Consider the following 27,317-nt stretch of genomic DNA (forward strand, 5'->3'; position numbering starts at 1 on the left):
CACATAGAGAGGTGCTGTTTCAAGGCATTTAAGTGTGTTGCCATGTAGTCGAAAGGGAGTTGATTCTGATAAATGCGATTCGATGGGCATGAAAAATGCGGCCACGGCAAGAAAACAGTCTCGTTGTATAATGTTTTAATCTTCTGTTTGTTAGTGGGAGTAAAATTCATTGTTTCAAGTACATACGTAACTTTGCGGTTGTTGAAATCACTTACTTTGAAATGAAAACGGCTTCGTGAATTAAACTAAATTCTACAACACAACTCTAGCGAAGACTTGCTGATGCGGAGTGAATAATTTGTGAAGACGTTTAATAAATTGCAGGGTTTCTGAAGGGTTTTTCCAATTGAAGATTAGGCAACATCGCCATCGTGTGGACGTCTCCCTTTGGGAATGATCGAGCTTCTTCCAGAATGACGTTTTAGAAAAAAAAAGAATGACGTTTTACTGCCCGAACTTAGCAAATAGTGCCACCACAGTTTGATTTACACAGTTACACTATTAATACATTCGTATATTAGAGCATTTAGACAATTGAAAAAAATAGACCAGACGGCAAATACAAACGTTACAGTCATCTCGGATTTTGGATATGTGTTATGTTCCACAAATTTTAGTTACATCAAAACAGCGCCTTTCCAGTGATGATTTCCGGGTTGCAGTGAGACATTTTCTAAATCCTAGGTGTCTTGAACGCTGCATAAATAACCTTACACCAGTATGAAGCAGACAGTTTCCAGCTTTCTAAAACACTGATTTTTATGGCTCTCTGATATATACCTTCGAGGTTATTCAAGGATCATGTTATATTCCATTCCATTCCATTTTCTACCGCTTATCCGAACTACCTCGGGTCACGGGGTCATGTTATATGTGTCCAAGAGAAAGAAAATAATTATGAAATGTATTATAGGCAAGAACCACTAGCCTAAAATTGATCTAAGTAGCTTCCACTGGGTCAACAGCATAAAAACCTTCATATCTCCTCGCTGTCCACTTTTGGCATTGAGCAGATGCTTCAAAATTTGTTGACAAATTAGAAATGAACAAGTGTCCAGTGCCAATTTGTTATTTCTCAAGAAAAAATACTGCACATTCCTTTGTAAATTAAACAATATATTTTTATTGTCAAATAATAAAAAATAAAATTTAAATTTAAATTCCAAAATTAAATTAATAATGCCCTACAAATGAAAAGAAGTCTATTCTTTTTAATATAAACAAATAAACACTGTTTATATTATAGAGACGACTTTTATTTGTGCGAGGAAAAAGCCAACTGCAAAAATAGTCGGATCAGCAGATGTACTCTCTTCTTCCTACTGTATAGCCTTAGAGTCTTTAAAATAGAAGGGCGAGATTACTCTTTAGTTTGGCCTAAATATCCCACAAAGGACAGGTAGTTTGAAGAAAATCCTTTGCTAAAATAAATATGACTAAGATACATACTGTACGGGGATGGAAAAAATGATGGACACCTAGCAAATAAACATTCTAGAAATAGATTCAGAACATCTTCCAGTTGTTTTGTGGTTTAAGCACAGAGCCAACTTCTCACCCTTTTACTAATGGAAATGTACACACTTGAAACACCAAACAGTCAGGCCGTTGATGAGCAGCAGTGCTAAACACAACTTGTTTTGTCACAACTTGTTCACAACCTTGTTATGGCACGCAACCAAGCCAATATAGTAACAAGAGAACTGACAGGTTTGTTGATTTTATGAACCCATATATACTGTAACAATAGGTGTGTATATTATTTTGTCCAACCCATCCTTGCGCTAAAACAGAACACTATAAGCAGATGGTAAAATCTTTAAAATGACTAGGAAGTTCACAACCTACACACACGGACGTTTACAATTCAATGATTCAAAGCTTATAAACTACTTCATGAAAGGCTGTAACCCAGTGTGTTGGCATGCGTAAGAATGAATTAAAAACAAATTAGAAATGAACAAGTGCCCAGTGCCCTTTTGTTATTTCTCAAGAAAAAATACTGCACATTCCTTTGTAAATTAAACAATATATTTTTATTGTCAAATAATAAAAAATAAAATAAATGTTAAATTCCAAAATTAAATTAATAATGCCCTACAAATGAAAAGAAGTCTATTCTTTTTAATATAAACAAATAAACACTGTTTATATTATAGAGACGACTTTTATTTGTGCGAGGAAAAAAGCTTTTCCTAGCTTGGATTATTAACGTTTTTATCAGGATATATATACGTTTGCTGGCATTAACTGAGATCTCTGTAAGCAATTATGCAGCAAAAACAGCGACCCCTGCTGTTCATAACATGTATCGCGATTGGTTTAACATTTTAACCGACTTGACAATTTTCAACCGTCTCACGGTGAATTTTTAAATCCCTACAAATTAGCCTAGTTTTGAAATAAATGGGCATTAAGTTACAACTAAGGATCTACTTTATATTTCGGAGTTGCACCATTCAACTTGATTAGTTGAAGCGTAACGTTTCGTATAAACTACAGATATTTAAGGAAGCCTCCCTTCAGGGGTAACTATAACACATCAGCTCACTGAACTAACTGAATTCGCTTGTTTCACTCGAAATTCTTTAATACTTTAATAACGCTGACATTTATAGTCACTTACATTTTAGAACAGAGAACATTGTGGGATGACATTACAATATTAGAGACTCTAACAAGAACCGTCCTAGCGCGCCTCCGTGTTAGCATCCATCTGTGTTGTGCGTGTCGAAATAAAATTGTCGGTTGGAAGTAAAATGACATCAGCTACGCTAATTATTCTCTTTATTCTCTTTCCGCCTCTGCGAGGTAGGAAGAAGTTCCACCATGTCCAGACGACCGACAGATGCCCATCCCCAATTTGAGACTACGCCATCTACAGCTGCAGACTGACTGACCATCCCAGCTCCATCTAAGGCAATTCCAGGCAATTCAAAGAAAAGGAGTTTCTTTGTCAACTCAAGCTTTTATCCTGAAGCTAAGATTAGTTTGTGCGCCCGTGCACATGAATGAGTGACGTCGGGATCGCTAAACCAATCGCGTTCAACATGGATAGAGGGAGTTCCGTAGGTTTCTTAGGAAATAATTATGCCCAAATATTAGTAACACAAAAATTTATCTCTGCCACGGAGTAATACTGTTTCTGCCGTCTACACAAGAGAGAACGGTTTCAGAAACACTGCTGATTGAGTTAATGCACAAGTTGAACGACTTTATAGTACACACATTTACTGTAGTATACTGTAGTAAGGTAAATATTACAGTAATGTAATATGATGTGTATTATGTGTGTATGTGCCCCCACAGTGGATGAACATATCCTGCTAACATTAGTTATCATTTAGTTTACCTTTATTAATGAGGATGAAGCACATGATGAAGTGAAACGATCTGTGTGCTGACAAAGTTAAAGAGATAAATGTACTGTACTATTCATTATGGCACAAGTGTGAATGTGAGGATTTATATTTTATGTTACTGGTGTCTCTGTTATTGTAGGACATTTCACAACCTTCCCCAGAAACTGAAGTGTTTACCTTCATAGGTTACAAAAGAATGGTGAACAAAATACACTGGAGAAGCTTACTCTTAATAAAGAAGGTTAAATGAAAAAATACCAGTATGTGAACTTAGTAGTCAGTTGAAATGTTTATTTAAAAATCCGATGGTCATCTCAATCCTGACTCTGGTTTGATTGAGGGCCATGTTGAAGTGGTTTTGCGGTCAGGATAGCAAAAACCTCTGGCATACATAGGGACCCCCCGTCTCCCATCAACAGGCTATCAAACAGCCCTGTTATACTTTACCTTCCTTAAAGCAGTGACAAAAACACAGATGCATAGGGAATGTTGTAGGCATTATAAGTATTAAAAACCTATTTTACATTACCTACTGTATGATACATTATTAAGGTTAATTGTTAGTGTAACATGATAACAAAAAGATTAAAATAGCAGTGTTAAAAAGTATGTGATGTCACCTGTCAATTTATGGTTTTGTCTATATCTTACTGTAGCTGTTTAATAGAGTTTCTTCAGTGGACAAAGAAGATAAATGCTTCACCCAACACAGTGAAACTGGAAGTGTTCCTATGTTCTGCACCACAGACAAGAATGTAAAAAATGCAATGCAAAGAAATACATATTGTATGTAGTACAATAAAAGAATGGAATATTAATCCATTTAATTTCATGTGTAAGGGAAAGCCAGCAAATGGCAACCCCTTAAAATCAGATTTTACCAACATAGTTACCATTACTTGATTTTATATTTGTAATATATATTTACATCTTTTTATGTTAGTATTTTTATTTTATTAAACATTATTAAAAATAACTAGCCATTGTGACACGCACTGTTAGTTAGTTGCCTCACTTATATGTGAATTTGCTCGCCGCTGATTGGTTAATTTTGGGTGTAAGATCTCTAATCTAGATCATAGCCTGCTCCGGAGCAGGTTAGCCATGCAGCGTAAATTACCATGGCGATGAACACCGATTAAAGTTGAATTACTTTCATGGTACCTAAAACCCAGGGTTGGCGCCTGTTCTCTTAATGGCCTTTCAATAACAAAGACTTTTAATTTCAATTTAGTTTATTCTGATTTTAATGTTGTTAATGGCTTAACCTATTCTTCATTGCTTTTGTTTGCTTTATAATTTTACATGTTCAATCCCAAATGGCATTTAAATGAGGCCAGGTGTGAATCACTACTAAACAATTTAGTGTTTCATGCACATGCAATTTTATTCAGGTATCATTTATAGACGTTAATGACAACAAGTGTAAACATCTTTTAAGAAGGAAGAAAATACTAAATTAACTTTGCAGCATTAACACTAAAACAACATCATCCGAGATTATTATTTACTGTCACATCAATACCAACAACAAAACATACATTCACAATCGCAAACTCCCTGTACCCCCTTTCTATTTCTCAAATCAGTACCGAGAGCATCACCTAGTTTCATGTAATCTTTGAATGTAAATTGGCTTTCTTGTGCTCAGAACTAGCTGATTAGGGGCATAAGAGCACTGAAAAGTGTTCAGACCAGAAAAAAGCCATGGAGTGTGTAGTTTTGCGATGGGTTGCAGTTTACACACACTTTTGTCATATTGTCGATGTGAGATGGGAAGAGGAGGTTTAACGTGGTACCTCCAGTCTATCCATTTGTGTAAAGTGGATCAACTGTCAAAAGTTTTGGCAAATTAGTGCGCTATGAGCGAAAAGAATTCATGTTATGAAATTCATAAAAATCAGCTCCATCTTGGCATCAATTTAGTTTGTGGTGCCCCTACCCTGTACTTTGAAAGCAGGGACAGAATATTTCTTCATTTTAGGGTTATAGTTTATCAGATCGCAAGCACCGTAGCAATGTGAGCATGACACAAACATATTGTTTAAAGATGCAAAATGTTGATGAAAACAGCAGTGTGAAGTGTTGATGCAAATAAGCAAGTGGATACGCGAGAAGACCAATTTACGAAGAAGGGTTTGGGGAACAACGTCTTCTATTCTAATTCCTCTTCCGGAGCAATGGTGCTTGTCTGCTCGGAGGTAATGCCTAAAAGATAAAAACAGCAGTTTTTAGATTATTTGACTCGTAACATTTTATGTATGGTTCATGTGACGCAGAGTCAACTCTCACTTGAAGCATCATCATCTAATTTCTTCTCCTCAACATAACCAAAGCCTAACAGCGCCGACATGCTGACTGGAGCTTCCCCCTTCTTGTCATGAGACCTTAAAAGCAGAACCAAAAGTCAAATATCTGAAATTTTATTAAGATGGTGAAAAGAAGAGTGCACTTTTTATTAGATAAAATGATGCGGTAGTTACAATAAAGGGACACATACGTCTTTTTGAATTTATTGGCATCATCAATATCTTTTTGGCTCAGAGAGAGTTTCTGCATCCCTGATGCAGCATTGTCCACCTTGTGTGTAAAAACATTAGATGTTGATTATTTTCAAATTAAGCATAGATTATTCACAATTTTAGAGTTCGAATCAATGCAGATCTTCCCTGGGGGATGCATTTAAAAGAAATCAATCCAGTAATTTAAAAGAAAAGGAAAAAAAAGCAGGAAACATGACATCATTAATAAAATCAGAAGAGAAGCGTGTAGAACAAAAAAATATAATACCGCCAAACTGTTTCCTGTCTATCTATATTTAATGAACATGACGGGACAGAGGGAAGAACTATGGATCTGAGAATCGGTAAGCAATATGGGTTATTTTGCTAGATGTCAAAGCATCGGTAATCTGAATCAGCAATCTGTAGCAACAGGCAAAATATGTCAGACCGATTTTATAGAAAAGTCTCATGTTATCCCTGAAGTAATTGCTTTCATATTATTGTAGTCTATTGGGGATCAAGTCCGAATGGAGACCACCTTAAAGGTCCGGTGTATGAAATTTAGCAGCAAGCAGTGAGGTTGTGAATTGCAAGCACTGGCTTACTCCACCACTTAACCCTCCCTTTCGAAGCACTACGCTGACTGACCAAGAACTAAGATGTCGTTACATTTTCGCAGATAACGTATTTAGGAAATGCGCTCCATAGAGAAGGTTGTCCGTTTAGGGCTGCATTAGAAACAACATTTCTGAAGACAGTAATGTATATTATATTGTATTTCTGTTAATAGATTCTCCAAAAAAATGACACACAGCACCTTTAAGGAATGGCTTAAGTATATACTTTTAGCATGCCTTAAACTGAAATGTTAAATGGAAATAAAGAGGGTGTCTTTGCAGAAGTCCCACAGGCTATAATCTGTGAGAGAAAATGGCCGATCATTCAAGAAAACATAATAATTACAGTATGCATCAAACTAAAAGATTTACAAACTAACACAGTTGTTTTGATTCAAATTGAGGTACGTAATAAAATAAAATATAAGAAACCTAAAGGTTGATGGTTCAAATACAGTATGAGATGGTCATGCACGTGCAGGCTATCACTGTCTGTACTAATTCACCTTGTCGCTCTCCCAGGAAGAAAAGTTATCAGTTCCAAATGGGGGCTCCAGTTTATGATCCGCCCCTGGAGACTGACTCTTGATGACACCGTCAGGGGTAGTTGCTTTGCTGAAAGCATAAGATCACACAATTGAACCCCAGTTTCACACCACCCCACTGAAAGGTTTGGGTTTTCATTTCTCTACCAAACATCGCTGTTATTCCTCAAGGAGAAGCAAGGGCTCCATGTGACGTACACTTATTACAATTATAGACCAGCTTTTCCAGGAGTCCATTTCTAGCTTTTTACTTTGAATAATGTGATACATCTTTATTGGATTAATTTTAATAGGTCTAAGATCCCTCTTTGATATATAAATGCTTTAGAACACATCATTTATTGTTTATTTAACTCTTGGGAAAAAGCTCACCCATCTTGTTCATCTGACGTAAACCAGTTAGAGGGTTTGTAGGAATTGTTTGGATCTGCTTCCACAGGATCATCATGCCACAGCAAACCTATATTTAAAATAAAAAATAGAATTATGTGTACTGTGTGTTCAGAATAGAACGCTTACTTAGTATTAACTATACACTGCGTTATATAGGCACAGAAAAAAATAAAAGACCACTCCAGTCTTGCCTTCAGAAAGCATTTTTGCATGATCTGTGGATGTTGCTCAATACACAAGAATGCAAACAAGTAGAAAATTGTGAAAAAGTAGCTTATTCCATCATATATTCATTTTTGAACGGATTCTAAAATACATGTAATACAAGAATATTGTGTTGTTTAAACATAACAATCTTAACATTGTGCCTATAAATAGTACATTTGTTTATACGTTTATTCTGGGCTGTATATACTGTACACACTACTATATATTGCAAACTACTAATGAAACAGAATTTGAAACAGTATGCAGTATGTAACTAAAACTATTGTATGCTAATAATGTTGTAACTTACATTTACAGATTTAGCAGGAACTTTTATCCAAAGTGATATACAGTGCATTCAAAGTACATTTTTATCACATATTTTGACAGTTTGTGTTCCCTGAGAATAGAATCCACAATCAGCTCCTCACATGGCCTATATATAATCTTGGAAATATACACATTTGAGAATTTATCAATATTACATACTGTTCATACATACTGCAATTGCAGCAAAATTGAAGACAAAAATTAAACCAACTCGTCACAAAAGAGGTATGACAATTTACCCCTTTGTCCTCCTTGTTTTGCCAGTTTAACATAATCGGAGTCAGAGGCCTGAACTCCTACACGTCGTCCTTTGGTCCTCGCTTCAGGTTCGGTGTTGTTGGCAGTTGAAGACAAACCCGGAATCTGTGATGAGGGTCCAGCAGCACCATTTGTAGTATGCTGAGTTGACCTAACACCTACAATGTGATTACAATCATATTCGAGCATAATTATTCACGCTTTCAAAATATAAAATGAATGTATATGACGTGCATTTTTGAATGTGCAAATGCGTAGCTCAGAATGGGCATTACCTGGTTTTGTTCTGCGGTAGTTGGGCTCGTCTGCCATGATGACTGTTGTCCGATTTTAGATTGCTATGCGATGACAGTAAATACGTAGTAAACATTTATTCAACTCTTATTTAACAGCATGCTAGTTGATCAATTATCATTCGATGCCGTCTTTATCGATCCTACCAGACCAAGCAGCGAGCGAACTGCTGTCAGCTCGACATTTTCAAATGTGTGTAGATGTACACAAGCAAATCTACAGCGATCTAACTAGCAGCGACTGATCGTTTTTCAAACACCGCGATCACTTAGCCCAAATTGTCTTTGTTGCTTTGTCATGTTTATCAGTAAGCTAGTCAGCCTGGTCGCCTAGTAACAAAAGCAGCATCAGGACCACAAGCATCATCTACGTAGGACAAGCTAATTTTTTGAACAGACTCTAAAAACAGAAATCATGGAAATTGCTCAATATTTTTTGTGAGCAATATTAATATGGTAAATTGCATCGTGATTTACAAACCTGCGGCCCGAAGAGAGAAGAAACCAACAAGGCTTGCGTCGCGGTCTCCAGCAAACAGAAGGGGGACGCCTAGATTTCTCTTACTCCTCAGACTGAAACACACACCCTGAACATGGACACGCCCGGTGTTTCCATCTAGTGGACCGGATCAGAGTTACTTCCTCATTGAAACAAGCCGCCGCCCTATCACTATACTGGTTACGTTCTTACTCTTGTACATTGTTTTACATTTGTCTCCTCGAATTGATGTCTTCTTAACTAATAAATTGAATGATATCTTGCAACCGAGAACACGTCCTTTATTAAAAATGACACGGTCACATTATTGTATTGGTATTATATTCTCACTTATGTCGTGAATTTTATATTTTTGTATTTAATTTGTTATTTTTCACCTTCGTTTTCTCGGTCGTTGATACTAAATAATTTTGCGCTGACAGACTTGCGGTAAATGAGAGAAGCCCCAGGCAGGGACTGCACTGCGGTCACGTGACATCCGTTTAGAGATGCGTAAAAGGCGGACGACAGAAACTCACAGCATCAGAGAATGAGATGACAGTTCACAGTCCGAAGATGACAACTGTACGATACATCAGAAAACTGTTAGGAAAGAGCAGCTGCGCGACAAACAACCTGCTGCACACTGGACACAAAACACAGAAGAGCACAAGTGGTTATAAATTAACTCAAAACACAGAACGCTATAAACAGGAGGTAAGTGATGATGCAGTAAATGTTATTTTGTTTTCAACTGATATCAGTGTCTAATAATACAGAATGAATACTTAATAATGTATAGAAGATTCAAAATAATAAATAACATTTGTTTTATTTTAGGTAGTGCAACCTCAGGAAAAGAAAGCAGAACAGTGCATCCGGTAAATTCTTTATTATAAGTAATTATTATTATTATTAATAATCATAACTATAACAATAACATAATATGTGACTTATATTGTAATATCTAAATTAACATATTTGTTTCAACCTGATGACATAAACAATGTAATTTTATTGATCAGAACAAGAAAAAAAATAAGCTGCATATTAATTTCCTCTCTCTTACTGTGTACAGGAGAGATGTCATTTTAAGAAGAGAAGAAAATGAAACTTTTGGGTTTGACATCCAGGTAACCTCATCCATACCTTACCCACCTGTATTCTCTCTCTTCTCATACTCCTTTCACCATTGATTCGGGAATTACACGCCAGCCTGAAGTTTTATTATCTGTCAGGGGATAATTGGATTTTGTATGATGGATTGACTGGGTCTTTAATTCCTGTAGACAAGCAGCGGTGAAAGAACAGTGGGTGCCGAGCAGGATCTGAGCTCATGTGTGTGTTGGGTGAAAGAAAACAGTCCTGCAATGGATGCTGGATTAACAGCAGGTGAGACCTGCTCACTCTACTTTGTTCTGCTCTCATTCGCCTTTGCAGCACCAATATTAATCTCTCTCTCTCTGATCTAGGTGATGTCATAATAACAGTCAACAGTGTGTACATTACAGGATGCACACATCAGGAGATAAATGACCTTATGGAAAAGTCTACTATGTTAAAGTAAGATTACATTATTAAAACCAGTTGTGTGAGAACCTCTTTTTCTGTTTAAATCTTTTGAGTGCGAAAATTTGGATAAAAAAATATTGGAATGATGAGTGGGTGTCATGCAGTATTAATTTTTTATTATTATTATTATAGGATGGAGATTATCAGAGATGCTACAGTAAAACAGAGGCAACTACTCAGCAAGCTGTATCTCCTGCAGGTACTTTTCCTTAAAGGGATAGTTTACCCCAAAATTAAAATTCTGTCCTCATTTACTCACTCTTGTCGTTTCAAACCTGTTTGACTTTCTACTGCAGAAAACAAAAGCAGATATTTTAAAGAAAGTTGGTACCCGAACAGCAACGATATCGTCCATTCAGTACTATTGTACAGAGTACAGACACAAAACCAATGCAAGTGAATGGTTACCTTCACTGTTCAGTTAACAACATTCTTCAAAATATTTTCTTTTCAGAAAGTCATAGGTCTGAAATGACAAGAGTGAGTAGACGATGACAGTATTGTCATTTTTGGGTGAATATGAATCTATGAGTCTTTCCTACAAGTTTCCTAATAACACCCAGTCTAGTCCCCTGTTTTATTTTTATCACATTTCATAACCCTTGGCATAACTGCATAAACTAGTCATTTGGGGATCCTTACGGTAAACTTGTTTCGTTAGGGAACCGTGTGAATTGTGAATGAAATTGCTGTGTCCTCACCTCACATTTTTTTTCTCTGTGTTTCCCCCACACATTTACACCACAAACAGCAAGAGCTTACAGAGAAATGCGAAGAGCTTCAGATGATAATGACACAGGATGTGCGTCTGAGTCGAGGTATGTGTTAATATCTGGCTTTGTGTGAAACTAAAAGAGAAATGCGGGCAACAGCTCTGTGCAAGAACAACACATCATTTCCTCTCAAACCCTTGGTCTGCCATCATGAAGAATTAACCCATTGACATTTATTTGAGATATTCTGTACCTGTATAATGTTCAGTGCCGGTGTAATAACAATTCCTTCTCTGCCTCCAGGTATCTTGGAAAACAATTAGAGACCCCCAGACCTTCCTACATGATGTCCTGTCACCCACTATTGACTGTATGAATAAATGAGAAGTTAACCACACTAGCAAACCCATCCTGGTAAAAACCTGCGACTCCAGCAAGGAATAGTTATGGGCATTTGGTCAAAAAAAAGTACAATTCTCAACATATTCAGGGTTGCCATTGACGAGAACAAACTAAATGTGTATTTTTAATTGTATTTTTCCACTAAGGCTCTATTTCTGTAGTCACTGATGTGAAAAGTGAGATGACGTGAGATTTGACTATTTTTGTATTTTTATATATATTTGTATTATTTTTATTTGTTATTTTATAGATTGTTCTGTGTTAAACCATTCTACACGAGTTGCCTTATAAATCTAACATTTGGCATTATTTATTGTTAAAACTCCATTTTAATTTATTTCTAAATGTTTTGTATTTAAATAACACTGTGATTTATTTATTCATGTTTCATACACTTTCTCATAAAATGTTTATAAAAATCTCCAAGTGTGGTTTGATGTTTTGTAGCGCAAGCTGGTTTCAGTTTGGCTGATTTTCACAGTTCACTTGATCTTGTTGGCTGTGGTTTTGCATAAGTTGATTTGTTTGCTGTTTGCTTCTGCTGATCTTATAGGTTTTTCCAGATATCATATCAGTAAGGGGTAAAACACCAGATGCATTTCTCATCCACACCACTTATCTTAACTCTGAGAGGAAGTGACTCACTTACAGTATATGTGTCGCAGAAAAAATATCTTAGCACGCTCATTACTTAAAGCTCGATTGAGAAATTACAAATGCCTCGCTCTGAGTTGGACCTCATGAGACCTCATTGTTTCAAAGAAGTCTTTTTTTTCTTTTTTTTTCTTCTTTAATAAGTATTTTATATATATATATATACTGTATATACACAAGGCAAGTCATTTTAAATTGTGATTGTAAGTTTTTATTTTATTATATTTATAAAATAGTGAGTTGAAATGACTTGTGAAGCCAATATGATTGTATATAAAAATTGAAGTCAGAAAAACAATATACTGAAAAGTGAGAAATTTTGGATTTGGATTTATATGAAATGTATGTCTCTTCAGTTTTCAGATTATAGGTTCATGGATGTTTGCCCTCATTTCAGGTATCTTTTAGATTTTATCAAATAATCTTAACAGAAATATCTCCGGATGGACAATATGCGGCATGCATTTTAGAAATGTAGGCCTACACCAAGACATTTTAAAATACTAGAATTGAAAACACCCACAGGCAAAGACAGAAATCATGCCTTTAGTGTTTGACAATATACTCTGAAGAACTCTTTGAAGCACTCATTTTTTAATGCCATAGAAGCCTTTTGGTTCCATAAAGAACCTTTAACGTCTGAAGAACCTTTCTGTTTCACAAAATGTTCCTTGTGGTGAAAAAGATGTCCTGCATTCAGATTATAAAAAATAAGTTCTTTAAAGAAATTTTGACTGAATGGTTCTTTTGTGGTACCCAAAATGGTTCTTCTATGGCATTGGTGTGAAGAACCTTTCAAGGACCTTTATTTTAACAGTGTATTTGTGTCATCTCTACGAATGAACCCATCAATCCTACAATGTCAAGTTCACGTCAAAATGGGCTTGACAATCTCATCAGCTCTGTGTTTTACTATAACAATGAGGCTGCGTCAACCAATGCCAGTCAAACGAGTTGAGAAGAAAGGGAGGAACAGATACGGCCATGCACAGATTTCTCGCCAAAGGACTCTGTTTCTGATCTCTGTTCTTTAGGATTCACTCCCAAACCACAAAAACGGGTGTCAGACCCAACAGACAAACTTCATACAGCACCACAAAGTTGGAACGAACAAGGTAAGAAATATTAAGTGAGAAACAAATGTGTTTTACAAGCTTGGACAATGTGTTTGTAAAAGTTTCTGTCTCTGTACTGAAAATGCAAATGTCCGGTATAGACTGCTTGTTATTTGCTTTTGTGAAAGTAAATTTATGTGTTTAAATCTGGTGATATCTTTATTTTAAATTGTATTATAACTTTTTTTAAAGAAACGTATTACACAAGTGAAAACAAACCTATAAAAATACTGTTAAGCTGTAACTGAAGGTGTCTTATAATGGTCACTGGATTTAGCATGAGGTTTATTTTTATGTATTTATGTAACTGCATGCCACTTAAGCTATTGTCAGTAATCTTTTAATTCTGAAGAATGTTATGTAAGCCACATCTTTGTTGAAATTTACAGGGAAAATTTTGTACTTGCAGCTTGTTCCAGCGTCGGGGCTGGACACTTTGTTTAGTCAAATCAAATTAAAATTCCACAAAACAGCTTTGCATCTTTTGTCAAGTCCTGTCCTATTTTGTCCAAGACTTAGCAAATGTTTTCCTATTTTGGACATGACAACGCATTGACTTTACCTGAAAAACAGACATTAACCACCAGTTGATTCGCAGGTTTCTTGGGATACTGTAACAATATCTGGTGAACTTACAGGACAGCACAGCATTATCATCAGACCATATCTGAAGGTACAGTATAGTATACAGTATGTTATATTCTTGTCAACTTGGTTTTGGATCGCTTGATTGAGATTTGATTAGGGCTTTAAACAGTCATTTTACAGGTAGTTTTTAAATAGGTAGTTTGTAGTTCACAAAAAAAGAAGTATCCTGATGTCATATATTCACTTTGGTGGAAAACAAAAGAAGATATTTTAAGAAATGTATCAATGGTTTTGTGTCCATACGATAAAAGTTAATATATTCAAAATATCTTCTTTTGTTTTTTGCAGAAGAAGCTCAGGTTTGGTAAACAATGACTTTGTATGTTTGTGTGAACTATTTTATTCAAGTCTTCACCTGTTTACTTTAATTTAAAAGTAAATTATGTAGGACAGTTTACAACATGTGTTTTTATAGAGATTGTGTATTTATGTAATTATCTGTGTCCTTCCATAAAACATTTATTTTTCTCTATCAATCAGTTGCTGGAATCACAGGACAGGAAGTGACATCAATGGAGCAGAAGAACAAGGACCCGGGAGCTGACAAACAACAAACAGAAGAAGCACCTCAGCAGAAGACGACATCAGAAGAGCCAATGGATAAAAATAAGAACACAGAGGAAAACAAGCAAGAAAAGGAAATTAAGAATGATGAGGAAAACAAACAGGAAGAGGAAATAAAGAATGACGAAAACATCCAGGAAGCAGAGGAAGAAGCAGAGGAAATGGACGATGGGTTGTCTGAATTGCAGCCCTCTATTGAAGAATATGACCCTATGTGTATACGTCCTCTTGGCAGGTACAACACTGTCAGCTATAGGAAGATTAAAAGAGGAAACACAATGCAGAGAATAGATGAGTTTGAATGCATGCTGGATGTATAACCATGACCAACGAATTGAAACGGGCTGTGTCATCCTATATATTTTCATGTGGTGTGTTCTAAAGTTGTTAAATCAACATAAAACAGGTTCACTTACACAAACACATGAACAGTATTTTGTGACATAGTTAAATTTCTAGCCTGATTTATTTGATTTAGAAATCAATCCAGACATTTTAAAATCACACTCAAGCGAACAAAATTAAAGATCACTCGGGCATTAGTCTGTTCACAATAAACACACTTTTGAACAAGAATTCAACAAGCATCCTTGAATTGACGGAAAAGCAGAAATGTAACTTTCTAACTGATGGTTTTTAAAGCTTTGTAAATGAGGTAACTTTTTAATGTACAATGATAAAGGAAATAGTGGTATCAGCAGGTTGATAGATTGAGCATCAGTGGTGATATTTGTGGTTGTTTGCTTGGTTTTCTATTATGCTGCTCGATATTAACGATATAGTAGAAACTCAATTTATTATATCATTTTCTCCATTATTGTTCAGACTGAAAAATATAGTTTTTTATCTGTTGATTAATAAAGAAATTGAATGTAACAGTGTATTGTATATTTCATTTTTTAGCTGAGGTCGCACATTTTAACATTTTGAAATTATAGCCTTAAACCATCCCTGACACCATCTGCACATTGTGAAAAATGTATTTAAAGATTCTAAAGTCAAATTTAATATATAAATCATTTAGGCTTAAATAATATTAAACTGAATTAATCTAAACTAAATAAAACAACTACAGGATTAACTTTTCTGTGTCAAGTTTTTGAACACTTTTTAAAGAAAATCCTGGCACAGCAAAAACTTGCCACAAAACATTTTTAAGTAAATTTACTTAAAAAACTGTGTGCAAAAACTCACCACAAACATTTTAAGTAAAATTGCTTAAAAATATGTATTTTCTGTGTGGTTGTATTTTAGTGGTGATATAAAGCTAGTCAGTTTAATATATTTTAAGTTCAAATGACTTATAGTGAACTTTAAAATAAGCAGCTTTTGAAATAAAGATTTTAAGTTGAAATAGATGAATTAAATATAGCACAGCAGAAGAGAAAGTATGATACATTTTCTCAACACTAGGTGGCAATATTGTATAGACTTGACAGAACAGGCGAAGATAGTTCCCCTGCTTGTGTTTTTATGTCTGTGTAATAAAACCTTTTGTGAATTGTAAATAATTGTATGTCATATTTTTATCATTTTTAACTTTGCCATGCACATGTCGCAGATTTGTTCTGTTTTCTATTATTGATTGATGTGCAAAGTTCGAAATTAATTAATAAAAAGGTACACATAGACATACATTTTCCTAAATTAAATATAAAATGTATATTAATATCACATTTCAACCAGACCAATTTGCAAAATTCATAATAAAGAAAGAAGATCTACAAACTGTTTATCTCTGTTTTAACAAGGCCTTATCGTCATTATGTGCAATCTAATGTTGGTACAATTAGTTGTTAAGCGCAGTAATTGATTTAATATGTATGTTTATGACCCAATAGACTAGTTTACGTGTCTTTGTTTCTGGCTCACTCTAATGACTCATTGTGAGTCTGTGTGGGTTTGCTGTTGTTTCCTCTGTTAGCCCTGTGAATTCTTGAACTTTACAATACAAATCTCACTAATTGCTTTTGATTTACAGTCAGTTTATTAATACCACTTCCAATTCTCCATCCGTACACCATACTACCCATCGATCATCATATATTACCCTCTGCCTTAATATTCTTCTGATTTAGGTTTATATAGTTAAACAAGACAGAGGCTTTTCCGGGCCTCATTTGAATGGTGACAAATGCCAGGCTTCCATGGTAACGGGAGGTTTTTGACCCTCTCTGGTCTGGGGTCGGAAAGGCACTTCCTGGGTAACGCACATCCCCTGTGGCTTAGGGTCGTCATTGACCTTGAGTGACAGAGAGGTACGGCTTTTCATTCTCCGTCCCTTTTCAGCTGTTTCCTCTTTCTTTCAGGTTTTGTCACTCTTGCTATTCCTGTCTCCCAGAAAGCAGCTTGCATCACGGTGGGACTGAAATGCCACGATTGGCCCAGGGCTTTAACAAGGCTCTTTCTGGCATCCACAGGCTCTTTTGCCCATATCAGGCATGTTTGTGCAGTAAGGACCAGGCGTTGTCTGCTGGTTTTGTATCAGATATAAAAGAAACATGTCACTTTACAACACACCCCATCTTTTTGTACGAATAAAAGAAATGTGAGTTAAATAAATGCATGCAGAGCGTGGCCAAAGTGTATAAGGGGATTACGAGAACAATGTGAAACTGTCAAGGGGACCACCACGTGAAAACCGATTAAGGGGGGGGCTATTTATTTTACGATCCGCAGAAATTGATACGTACACCATCTTCTTTTTGAACAGATTTGACGATGATATACAGAATAAATAATGATTTGTGAGTGAGAGGTCGCCTCGGAAGTGCGAGTCATCCATCAGCATTTGTGGGCTGTGAGACCGACCCACTGTGGCCTGATTGTACAGCAGACATTCATGAATCCCCCCTCACGCCTCGACCAGTCCACAATGACAGCTTTTGTGAAGGATGGAGGAGCTTCTGTGGAAAATATTTGAGACTGAGAAAGCGAAAGGGAGAACGAGAGACAATGAGGGAAAAGAAGAGCTATCAAAGTGTCCATTTCATAAAGCCTGCGAGTGTTCTGGTCCCGTTGGAAATTCTCAGTCGTTCTGCTGAGTTTAAAGAGGGTGAGGGACAAATAGGAGGCTTGCGTCTTGTGGTAAACATGGGGTGGGGTCAGGAGGGTCAATTTTCTCTGTTCATTCACACTGTATGGGCGTAAGATTTGAGAGGGTGGGTGTGTTGGGTGTGTGACCGGAGGGATGTTTTGCTGTCCAGGCTCCCTTTAGGTCACAACCAGAGTGCTGAAGATGTTGTTGTCACAGTGACTCAAAACAAACATGAAATGACAGAATGTTCAGAAAGTGATGATGCCTTGCATCATTGAAGGACAGTTTGAGTGAAATATAAAACCCTTACATATATATAATTTTATGATAATGGTTTTATGACATTTCTGTAAAATACTGAAGAAACAGATAAAAAATAAATCCAGAAAATGTATATCAATTATATAGATTTATATTACATTTAAATATAAATATCAATACATTTATTTTCTTCCCTATATACATTGTGCCATATTTCTAAATAAAAACAATAATTTACAAAGGCACAGATTTAGTTATTATGCCATCTCTTATCACTCCATCAAGATTTCACTTGTAGAATTTTATTCAAATAAATATGATTTATTTATTATAATTTAATATATTTATCTAATAAGTAATATTTGTTTATTATTTGTATCTTTTATAATTTATTATATTCAATATTTTATATTTTATAAACAAACAAATATAGTTAACCATTTATTTATTATTTATTTTATATAATGTTTTTAATTTAATATTCAATATTTTATTAAAACATATATATATATATATATATATATATATATATATATATATTTAGAAACTTAGTTCTCTCAAACACATAATTAAAGTAATCAACATGACTCCAGTCCTTTAAAATATCTATTAATTGTAAAAAAAAAATGTTTTTAGTAAAAAGCCATGAACATGTGAAATGGCATGAGGGTTACAAAATTATGTGAGCATTTTCTGTATTAAGTGAACTATTGCTTCGAGCAATGGCTGTGTAATATCATGAATATAGTCACAGCTTTAATATATTTTACTTTATTTTTACATTATAGTCATGATTTAAAGAGAGAGGGTAGGGGGGTTGGAATTAGAAATGGTGACCCTAGGGTAGTGGGGGTCACAAGTGGTATTCCCGATGAGTAGTCCATTGGGGTCTCTTTAAGCTTTGAGTGACAGGCGTCCATTGTGATGCCTGTGAACTGGTGCACTTTGGTTTATATCCATTCTTATCACCAAACCAGGGATGGTCTGAAGAGATGCCCGTCCGCAACGCATAGAATAAGGATGCCTTCCCACCACCCATGACCACAGAGCCGTTTGTCTCCGTCCTGGAGAGAGAGGTTGATATGGAGAGGAAGTGTGATTGTACTGGCCACACAATGCACAGGTGTTTGATAGGGAGGGACAGAGGACGGCCTGACGTGGGGGGCGGGGAGAGTTTATGCAGGGAGCAAGTCTGGTTTCCCAAAGGACGGCATTTTAATTTCTAATTCATTAATCTATCCTGTGCAGCCTTCCTGCTTTGTGGAAGAGTAAGACCGGTCTGAGATACACCTGACTGGCTCAAGTCAAGGTCACAGGGTGTGAAACGTAAGATTTAGGCCCTCGTTCTCTGTTTAAAGAAAGAATATATCTCTGCGATCAAATAGTTTTATAGACAGAATATACCTAAAATGTAAACTAAACATGACTGATAGGATGAAACATTTGGCAATTGGTATTTTAATATAAAATCTTATAATGTCCAAGTATGTCTGTAGCAGTTACATTTTGTAAATACATTCTTTAAAAAAAATTCTTGACAATGAACAAAAGAACAATTTTTGTCCGAATGGTTCCATGAAGAAGGACGTCTAAACAACGTCTTAAGAACCATTCTAGGTTTTCATAATGCCACAAAGTTCTGTAGAAAACCTAAGAAATAAATTGTGCATATTAGAACCTTAAATATGTCTTCAAGGAAAAAGGTCCTTCTATGGCATCACTGTGAAGAACCTATTTTAGCTCCTTATATTTTAGTACCTAACCTTTAGATTTTTTGAGAGATTCTCACAAATATAACTTTAACGTATGTGTTCTGGGTTTTTATTTTCAGGTTGCAAGAACCACAAACTATGTGTTCCCAGGCTCACGGGTAAACACACAGCTGGTTGTATGCTTCATACCTTTGTGGGTGTACAATAAAACCTATTTGGGATGGAGATGATAACTATTTATTGGTGTTCCCACTGCTGTACTGTCTGTGGGACTGTAGCGTATTATGATCTGTCCGCCCGGAGGCAGAAAGCCGGTCAGGGAAAATGGTGACAAAAGAGACGCTAAAACACAGAGAGCCTACTGTTTGTAGTCATTTTACACACACACACACACACACACACTAATACGAGGGAAACAAACAAAACTAGAGGCTAGGAGGACATACAAAAGATTTTCGCTGTAGGAATTGTGGGAATTTTTTCTAGTGAAGAATGGGAATGATTTCTCATGAGCTGAAGGCAAGTTCCAGAATTTACATGGCTGTGAGAGATCATTCTCTCCTACTTTTCTTTTCATTGTAATGCAATCTGGTGATAATATGGGTTTAAAATATTGTTTCAAATCAGGAGTTAATTATTACCACACTATCCGTCTTGCTTTTGTCATTTTGCCCGGCGAGGGATCCAGTCCGGGATTACAGACTGACTCAGAGTTGATTGGGGACTGTACTTCAATGGTCAATGTTCCGCTCTTAAGATAAATCCAGTCATAACCTCAGCATCATACCTTTCACATTCTCTAATTAGTTTTTCATGTGCCACAAGATGACGGATTATCATCTAATATCTCCCCTCAAAAATTACAATGATTTAAACAAGCCTTTGTCTCTGGAAAAGGAAACTAGCACTGTGAAACTAGCACTCTCTTCCAATGTTATCATTTTGTCATCCAAATAAAATACAGATAAAGAATAACAGTTTTCAATAACAGTTTATCACAAACTAACATTAAAACAGTCGATTTGATGGTATATGATATTTATTAATTTTATTGATAATGCTGAACTGTGTTATAGGTTTTATTAACACTCTTGAAAATAAAGGCTCTTAAAATACTTTGTTTGGATCCATAACATCAACAGCATGTTTCTGTTGCACAGAAAAGGTTCAACGGACTATAAAGTGGTAAGAAATATATAGATATTTTGCCAACCATTGACTGAAAGACATGCAATAGGCCAATTTGTTTTTTAGTTTTGCATTTTTCACGCAATATTAGTAGGCTACTTTTTTAGGATTTCATATGACATTTTCAGTACATCATTTTTTTCATTGTTCTGGCCAAGTCTAGATTCACAACATTATTAAATGTAAAACAAAAACTTTTTTATTTACAGTACAATTTAGAGTAATTAAAAGTATTTTAAAGATTTATAGTAGTATTTATACTAAGAAAAAAAGTATATTTTTAGTTATTAGTTTTAATTATTGTGATCATAACACTAATGCACAACTCTAAAATCAGAAAGCAATTTCATACCTACAACACTACAATACAACAGTCATATTTCTTTGAATTATAAGGTTCTATCTGCGGTCTGAGTTGCTTTGAGATATTGAGCTTTCTTTCATATAGTAAAAATAGTTTGAGGAACAAATCTCTTTTATACATGAAAAAGACCCTAAATGTATTCCAAATGTACAATATCAACATTTTCTGAATTTTGTCAATGGTGCTTTTTGGAACAGGTCAAACGCAGATGGATCCTGACGATTCTGAAAAATGACTTTCGGATAAAAGGTTCTGTCTGCAAAACATTCATTAAAGCAATTCAGTTTCAATCAACACAAACAACTTACTTATAACTTTTGTTAAAACATGAAATAAGTGTATAATAATGTGTAAAAAAGGGTACATTGACATGGTTTTATGACACTTATTTCATACTTTAGGATGCATTTTTCTTGTTTAAGCTAAGCATAAAAGGCCATGCTAATTGTTGTATCAATGTCTTATCCACAGAAGGTGGGACGGATCAAATTACTTTATTACTAAATTAGAGATAAGTATAGTTGAAAAAAAAGTTTATTGTTGCTATCAAGACTCTTGATTGACTGTATTATGAGAGTCTAAGTAAACACACGTATTAGGAAGCTAGTGCTTCTGGCTAGTGTTGTGTCTGTAAATATACATAAATGATAAATAATCTCCTCAACAAAACCTAAAACAAAAGCTAAAATACTTTATTTTGAGCTGCTCTCGTTGACAAGAGTATCAGTAAAGTAGTCGACCTTGAGGTAGTCCAAATAGTCCAAATATGCACACATTACTGTAAACAAGTTGTCACAGAATAAGAATATGTAAATAAGTAAAGTTAAAAAAATATTTTTTATGTGATAAAATGTCAGTCAGTCTTTCAACATTTGCTGTTGGAAGACTCTTTCTCACTTCTGAGGTTTGATTTTATTGAAATTCAAACAAACGTTGGACTGGAATGGTCACAATACATTTAGAAATGCTCTCTAGAAATGAATAGATTTTTTAATGGTTGAATTTGTCCCAATCACTCAAAGAGAACAAACAGCAGTCAAACATCAGACTGTATACTGACATGACAATGATTTCACTAGTATCTGCTCTGGGAAGATGAATGACATCATGTCTTCAGCAGTCTGAAGTCTTAAATCAATGCTCTTAACATGGTTCACACCTGTGATTTGATCATCTTTTTTGTTCTAAAACTCCCTTTTTAATTAAAATGATTATATCATTGATATCATGACCTGAACTTTATCGGTGTCATACAAAGAAACAACACGTCAAGTTTTTTTCTTCCAAAAAAGCTCTAGACGCATTTGCGTTATTTCTCAATTTCTTCAGCAATTTTATGGGTATATTTGTTTGCCAGCTTCCCTCATTCCTGATGGTGTGGTATTTACCCTATTTACACACAACACCACTCATTTCAACTCGGGCCTCTGGGTGGCATTTAAACCCCATCACTCCTTCAGTATTAAATCTACCCCTGTCTTTCATGGAGGACCTGAGGGACGGACCCATTCTGGACCTCTCATATCTCTGTCATTTTCCTCTTAATTAGTTCTCGTACGTCCCCATTTGTAATATCCACCTTCTCTGCTCCGAAAAAAGCACGACACGATACGGGTCTGTCACCAGCATCTCTGTGGCTCACACGGCCATAACAATACCAAGATCATGGGTTCGATTCTTAAGCTCAAACTGATAAAATACTAAATGTTGATTTTGATTTATGTTGCTATGGATGAAAGTGTCTGCAAACATAAATTTAATGCAAATGTTAAAAGAGACCTTCATTTTAGTCTTAATCATATGAGATTATTAAAAGACATAAGATGTTTATTTAATCCAATAAGGTACAGCTCTTTGTGCTGTGTCCTCATATGGTGTTTTGCCAGAAACAGTAATAATTGCAGCTTTTTCATAAGAGGTTATTAATAGTTTGGATTTATCTTCTAGTTGGAAGCAATTTTAATGCTTTTCAATGTGTGTTCAGAATTAGGACAGAACGACGTGTACATGTTATTTAGAGCTGTAACAAAGAGGAGAAATGTGTGTGATTTTCATGTTTAAATGTAGATGTTGCATCTAACATGTTTTGAACAAATAAAAGCCAGCATGAGAAAACAGATGTAATGTGATAATTAAGCATGAGTATTTGTGGGTTGCTATGGCAGCTCTACCTCATGTTCTTTTGTGCTCAGTATTTTCTATAAAGCCTCATCCTATGAATTCTGGACTGAGAGCTAAATAAATGAAACGCAGGTCTAAATCTATTTTAAATGTATATGAATAGACATAGGTCCTACATTTAAAGTATTTTATGTATGCTGTATGTAGTGTCTAATTTATCATAAAGGGTAATTGATTTTTTTATTGTCTACATTTAATTGTAAGTATTTGATGTAATTAAATTATAAGAAGTAATTTAATTTCCTCTAAATTTAAATTTCCTTGACAGCTGTCACACATTGGATTCGGATTTGTGTGTGTGTTTTAATTGGTCTTATGGGGGAGGTGATCCTGCACAGAGATCAGGTTAATGAGGATGTTAATATAGATGTAATGTACATTCCCAATGGAAACAATGTCCCGGTGTCCTGGACAAGGATATTAAGTCATTGTGGGATTGTGGATGAGTCAATTAGGACCTTTTTAAAACTGCTTATGTAATAAAATATTCTCTAACTTGTCAATCATTTCAGTATCATTTACTTACAATGACCTTTCTTCACTGTAAAGAGTCAACTAAACTTAATTTACTGTTTTAATATAATTTATAAACAATATATATATTTATAAATATATATACTTTTATAAAAGTTATTTCTACTTTTAGGATTCCGTATAACAAAAAAACAAGCACAAAATAAACTTAAAAAGATGATTTGAGATTTCTTTAGAATGTACTTCAATGTGTTTGTTCACACATTTACATTCTTAACTATGAAACAATTTATAATACTTTATAATACAAAAAATATGTTTACCCTAATTCGCCCCATTATAGTCTTAAATTTAAAGTTAAAGTGTAAAGTAACGACAAAAATGGGACGATTTTGCCAACAAAAACACTAAGTGTGCTCAAGCGCTGTTATCACAAGGATGAGAGATCTATTAGCATGTCCTTGTTTGTGTAGATGCATCTGGAAGATTTAGGAGGGTTTAAGGGAAAAGACCACAACAGTACTCATGTTGGTGTATTACAGTAGCTGCTTTTGAAACAGAAAGCAAAAATCGATTTGTCCTATCAGTTCACAACGAATAAGCAAGATAATATGCGGCAGCATAGCCATGTACAACGCTTCTTTGTGCTCCGAGCACTGCGGTCTCCTTGTTGGAGTTTTTGGGCCTTTCACATTACACTGTGTAAGGAAATGTGCCCTGTAACTGATAGTGAGTTAGCACTCCTTGCTCCTAATCAGCCCTCAGCTCACCTCTTCCTAGCAGGATATAATCCTGAGTCGGCCACCCCCCAAATCCCCTTTATAAAACCTAATTAAATCATGCTAATGTCCGTATTCCCTGGATATGAACGGCTCGGCACATTTGAAACATGCCAATTATGGGGTTAATTAGACCCTTGGTAATAAAGTTTCCCATCTTCCCTGTTCATATGAAATGAACCCACCTGATACGGAGATGGAGAAAGAGAGAGAAAGAGACCATGGGCATTATATGGTCTAATTTTTAGATTCCAAAAACAAAAATTGCTACACTGAAGTGTTCGGGAAGTAAAGCGAATACAAACTGAAACACAAAACCTCCCTGATTGGAAATCATGGAATCAGGCCTCAATGATTGCTGCGTCAAAGCATTTCGGATACTATGTTATTATTCTTTTTATTGTAACTAAGCACATATTACGACAGATGTCTGTCCAACCATGTGAAACATGTCATGATTTTAAGCAGTGTCCTCTTTTTACAGTGATTGCACCACACACTGATGACAAGTACTGTCCTTTGTTTGTTCTGATACATTGTGGGGACTTTCCATAGACATCTGGCTAAAATTGTACATACCCTGTTAAAAAACGTTAATTTTACGAATTGTTCTGTTTTATCTGAAAGAATTTTCATGTATTTTTGAAATTCTGTAAAAAATGTACAAAAGTTGGATGTAAAATATATGCGCAGGCGTGCAGGAACACACACACAGACACACACAAACACACACAATGTGTTTTCAACTACTGTGACTGTTTTCTGAGCCTCACAGAAACGGTCTCTTTTTGTACTTAAAAAATTGGCCTACACTTCAGTAAAATGTATCCACAAGTTTCAGAAGGGAACCGTAAAAATTGAAGTGGGTAAAACCTCTGCCGAAACGGTGGAACTACTGTATTGCAGAAAATAGTACTGTGATTCATATTTTAAATTGTAATACTGTTGGTTTCATGTGGGAATCTATTAAAAAAAATACTGAGTTACCCCTGCTGTTCGCAGCACAACCATGCAAAGTTCACACAGATCTAAAAGGAAGGAGACAGGAGACTTCTCCCATGAGGGACTGTAAAAATTTTAAAAGATAAACTTTAAAATGTGGACCGCTTATCTCAAGCAAACAGATAAAAAACGTTAAACATCACTTAGACTGAATGTGCTCATAGTTTAAAAAGAGTTCTCAGTTTTAAAAGGGAGCTCAAATAAATTTCATATGATCATCGATACACTTTGTAGTCTTCAATAAAACCGTGAGACAGTACACTGGATTTACAAGTATTGTTTTCTGTATTTTACTGACTGTCTTATCCTATGCATTTGTTTCTAGGTATGTGTCCCCTGGGATCGAACCCATAACCTTGGCGTTATAGCGCGATGCTTTTACCACTGAGCTACAGAAAAGCTATTTGTTCTATGCTTGCTATGATATGCTTGGTGTACAGTAGGTATTACTTCCACTTATCATCTTTCTAAGAAAAACGAAGAGAGAGTGTTTAAAAATGTAAAAAGGCATCTTTCCCACATGATCTTTAGCATAATTTTTATCAGATTAATGGTCAGCTGATGATACAGCAGTATTATATGTGCATGCAGCTTTCAAATACAAGTTTTTTTTTATCACATCTTTAAATAGCACACATCAACATCATGTAAAGATGTTGAAAACTCTCCATGAATTTCAAATTGCTCATTGGTTTATGGTCACACCACTGCATCAATAAAGTTGCTAAATATCCGTCGTCAAGTATTAAAATCATTATCACATTCCTCTATAGTGGACAGAATGCTGATCTGGTTTATAAGTGCTGACAGTGTGTAAGTTCACATTCTGGTATAAACAAATGACTTGTTGAAAAACGGCAGAAACACGTCTGTTTACATTAAACAGGAAGTTTTTCCCATCTTTTGAGCAAAGTGTAATTGGCCGTAGGAAACTTGCGGATAATCTGTTTTCCTCATGGAGATCAAAAAAAGTTGCACATGGTCAAAATTGTGTCATTAGAACATAAGAAGTGTTATTTGCAATAAACAGCCAATGGAAACATTGCAATAGACATTTCAGTCCAATACACCGGACTGACCTGATTAACAGAGACCGACACATTAGATCTTTTTCTCAGACACCTGAAGATATTGAACGAGGGTCTGAGTCCTGTTGATGTAAGCTGATCGAATGTGATGTGTTTTTGGAGTTCTCAAGAGAGGGAAAGCCTTCTTTAGAGAGCTCCCCTTTTTACTTAATGCCACAAGAATATTAATTCTGACCAAATCAATTAAGTAGAGGGTTAATTAGAAATGATTTTACTCAAAGCAATTTCCTCTGGAAAACAGTGTGGGAGGCGGATGTTTATTATTGCGCATGCATCATTTCGTGAGGTCTTGCGTTCCCTGCTGACTCTGGATAATTCTAATTAAGACTAATGAAAGTCTCATTTATGAGAAAGCCGGCGACAGGTATGCAAACATTCAGAGTGGCTAGGGCTCACATGATAATGACCTCTGTACCACTTGTTCATTTAAAACCTGCCTCCTTAGCAATTAGAGCTGCCCGAGACACCAGAACACTGTTTGCGTGTGTGTATGGGTGACTGGATAGAGCTTGAGATCTTTATTCTGCTTCCCCAGTCACACACACATACGAAACCCTAATGATCAGACGGACAAAC

At 35.5% G+C, this 27,317-nt stretch overlaps 2 protein-coding genes across 2 annotated transcripts; one reads left to right on the forward strand and one right to left on the reverse strand.

The window, feature by feature from the left end:
* Positions 1 to 4,723: 4,723 nt before the first annotated feature.
* c6h7orf57 (chromosome 6 C7orf57 homolog) lies at positions 4,724 to 9,129 on the reverse strand. Its single transcript, XM_056751499.1, has 8 exons — positions 8,991 to 9,129; positions 8,492 to 8,554; positions 8,198 to 8,374; positions 7,401 to 7,488; positions 6,990 to 7,098; positions 5,863 to 5,942; positions 5,655 to 5,749; positions 4,724 to 5,570 (listed from the first exon to the last, which is right to left on the reverse strand). The coding sequence occupies exons 2-8, from the start codon at positions 8,526 to 8,528 to the stop codon at positions 5,518 to 5,520; spliced, it is 639 nt and encodes a 212-aa protein (XP_056607477.1). The 5' UTR covers positions 8,529 to 8,554; positions 8,991 to 9,129; the 3' UTR covers positions 4,724 to 5,517.
* A 134-nt stretch (positions 9,130 to 9,263) lies between these two features.
* On the forward strand, positions 9,264 to 12,095 carry si:dkey-276j7.2 (protein TAMALIN). Its single transcript, XM_056751500.1, has 8 exons — positions 9,264 to 9,704; positions 9,828 to 9,868; positions 10,066 to 10,120; positions 10,277 to 10,379; positions 10,460 to 10,550; positions 10,692 to 10,758; positions 11,311 to 11,377; positions 11,576 to 12,095. The coding sequence occupies exons 1-8, from the start codon at positions 9,543 to 9,545 to the stop codon at positions 11,593 to 11,595; spliced, it is 606 nt and encodes a 201-aa protein (XP_056607478.1). The 5' UTR covers positions 9,264 to 9,542; the 3' UTR covers positions 11,596 to 12,095.
* The last annotated feature ends 15,222 nt before the right edge of the window (positions 12,096 to 27,317 follow it).

The sequence above is a fragment of the Triplophysa dalaica genome, chromosome 6, assembly GCF_015846415.1.
Source record: "Triplophysa dalaica isolate WHDGS20190420 chromosome 6, ASM1584641v1, whole genome shotgun sequence".
Taxonomy (NCBI): domain Eukaryota; kingdom Metazoa; phylum Chordata; class Actinopteri; order Cypriniformes; family Nemacheilidae; genus Triplophysa; species Triplophysa dalaica.

Excerpts from the sequence above, each read along its gene's own strand:
- si:dkey-276j7.2 (XM_056751500.1), top strand. The coding sequence starts at position 9,543 with ATGACAGTTCACAGTCCGAAGATGACAACTGTACGATACATCAGAAAA. Across the intron at positions 9,705-9,827 it reads CAGAACGCTATAAACAGGAG|GTAGTGCAACCTCAGGAAAA; the intron begins GTAAGTGATGAT and ends GTTTTATTTTAG. Across the intron at positions 10,759-11,310 it reads GCAAGCTGTATCTCCTGCAG|CAAGAGCTTACAGAGAAATG; the intron begins GTACTTTTCCTT and ends CACCACAAACAG.
- c6h7orf57 (XM_056751499.1), bottom strand. The coding sequence starts at position 8,528 with ATGGCAGACGAGCCCAACTACCGCAGAACAAAACCAG. Across the intron at positions 7,489-8,197 it reads AAAACAAGGAGGACAAAGGG|GTTTGCTGTGGCATGATGAT; the intron begins GTAAATTGTCAT and ends TTTTAAATATAG. Across the intron at positions 7,099-7,400 it reads ACGTCAGATGAACAAGATGG|CAAAGCAACTACCCCTGACG; the intron begins GTGAGCTTTTTC and ends TTATGCTTTCAG.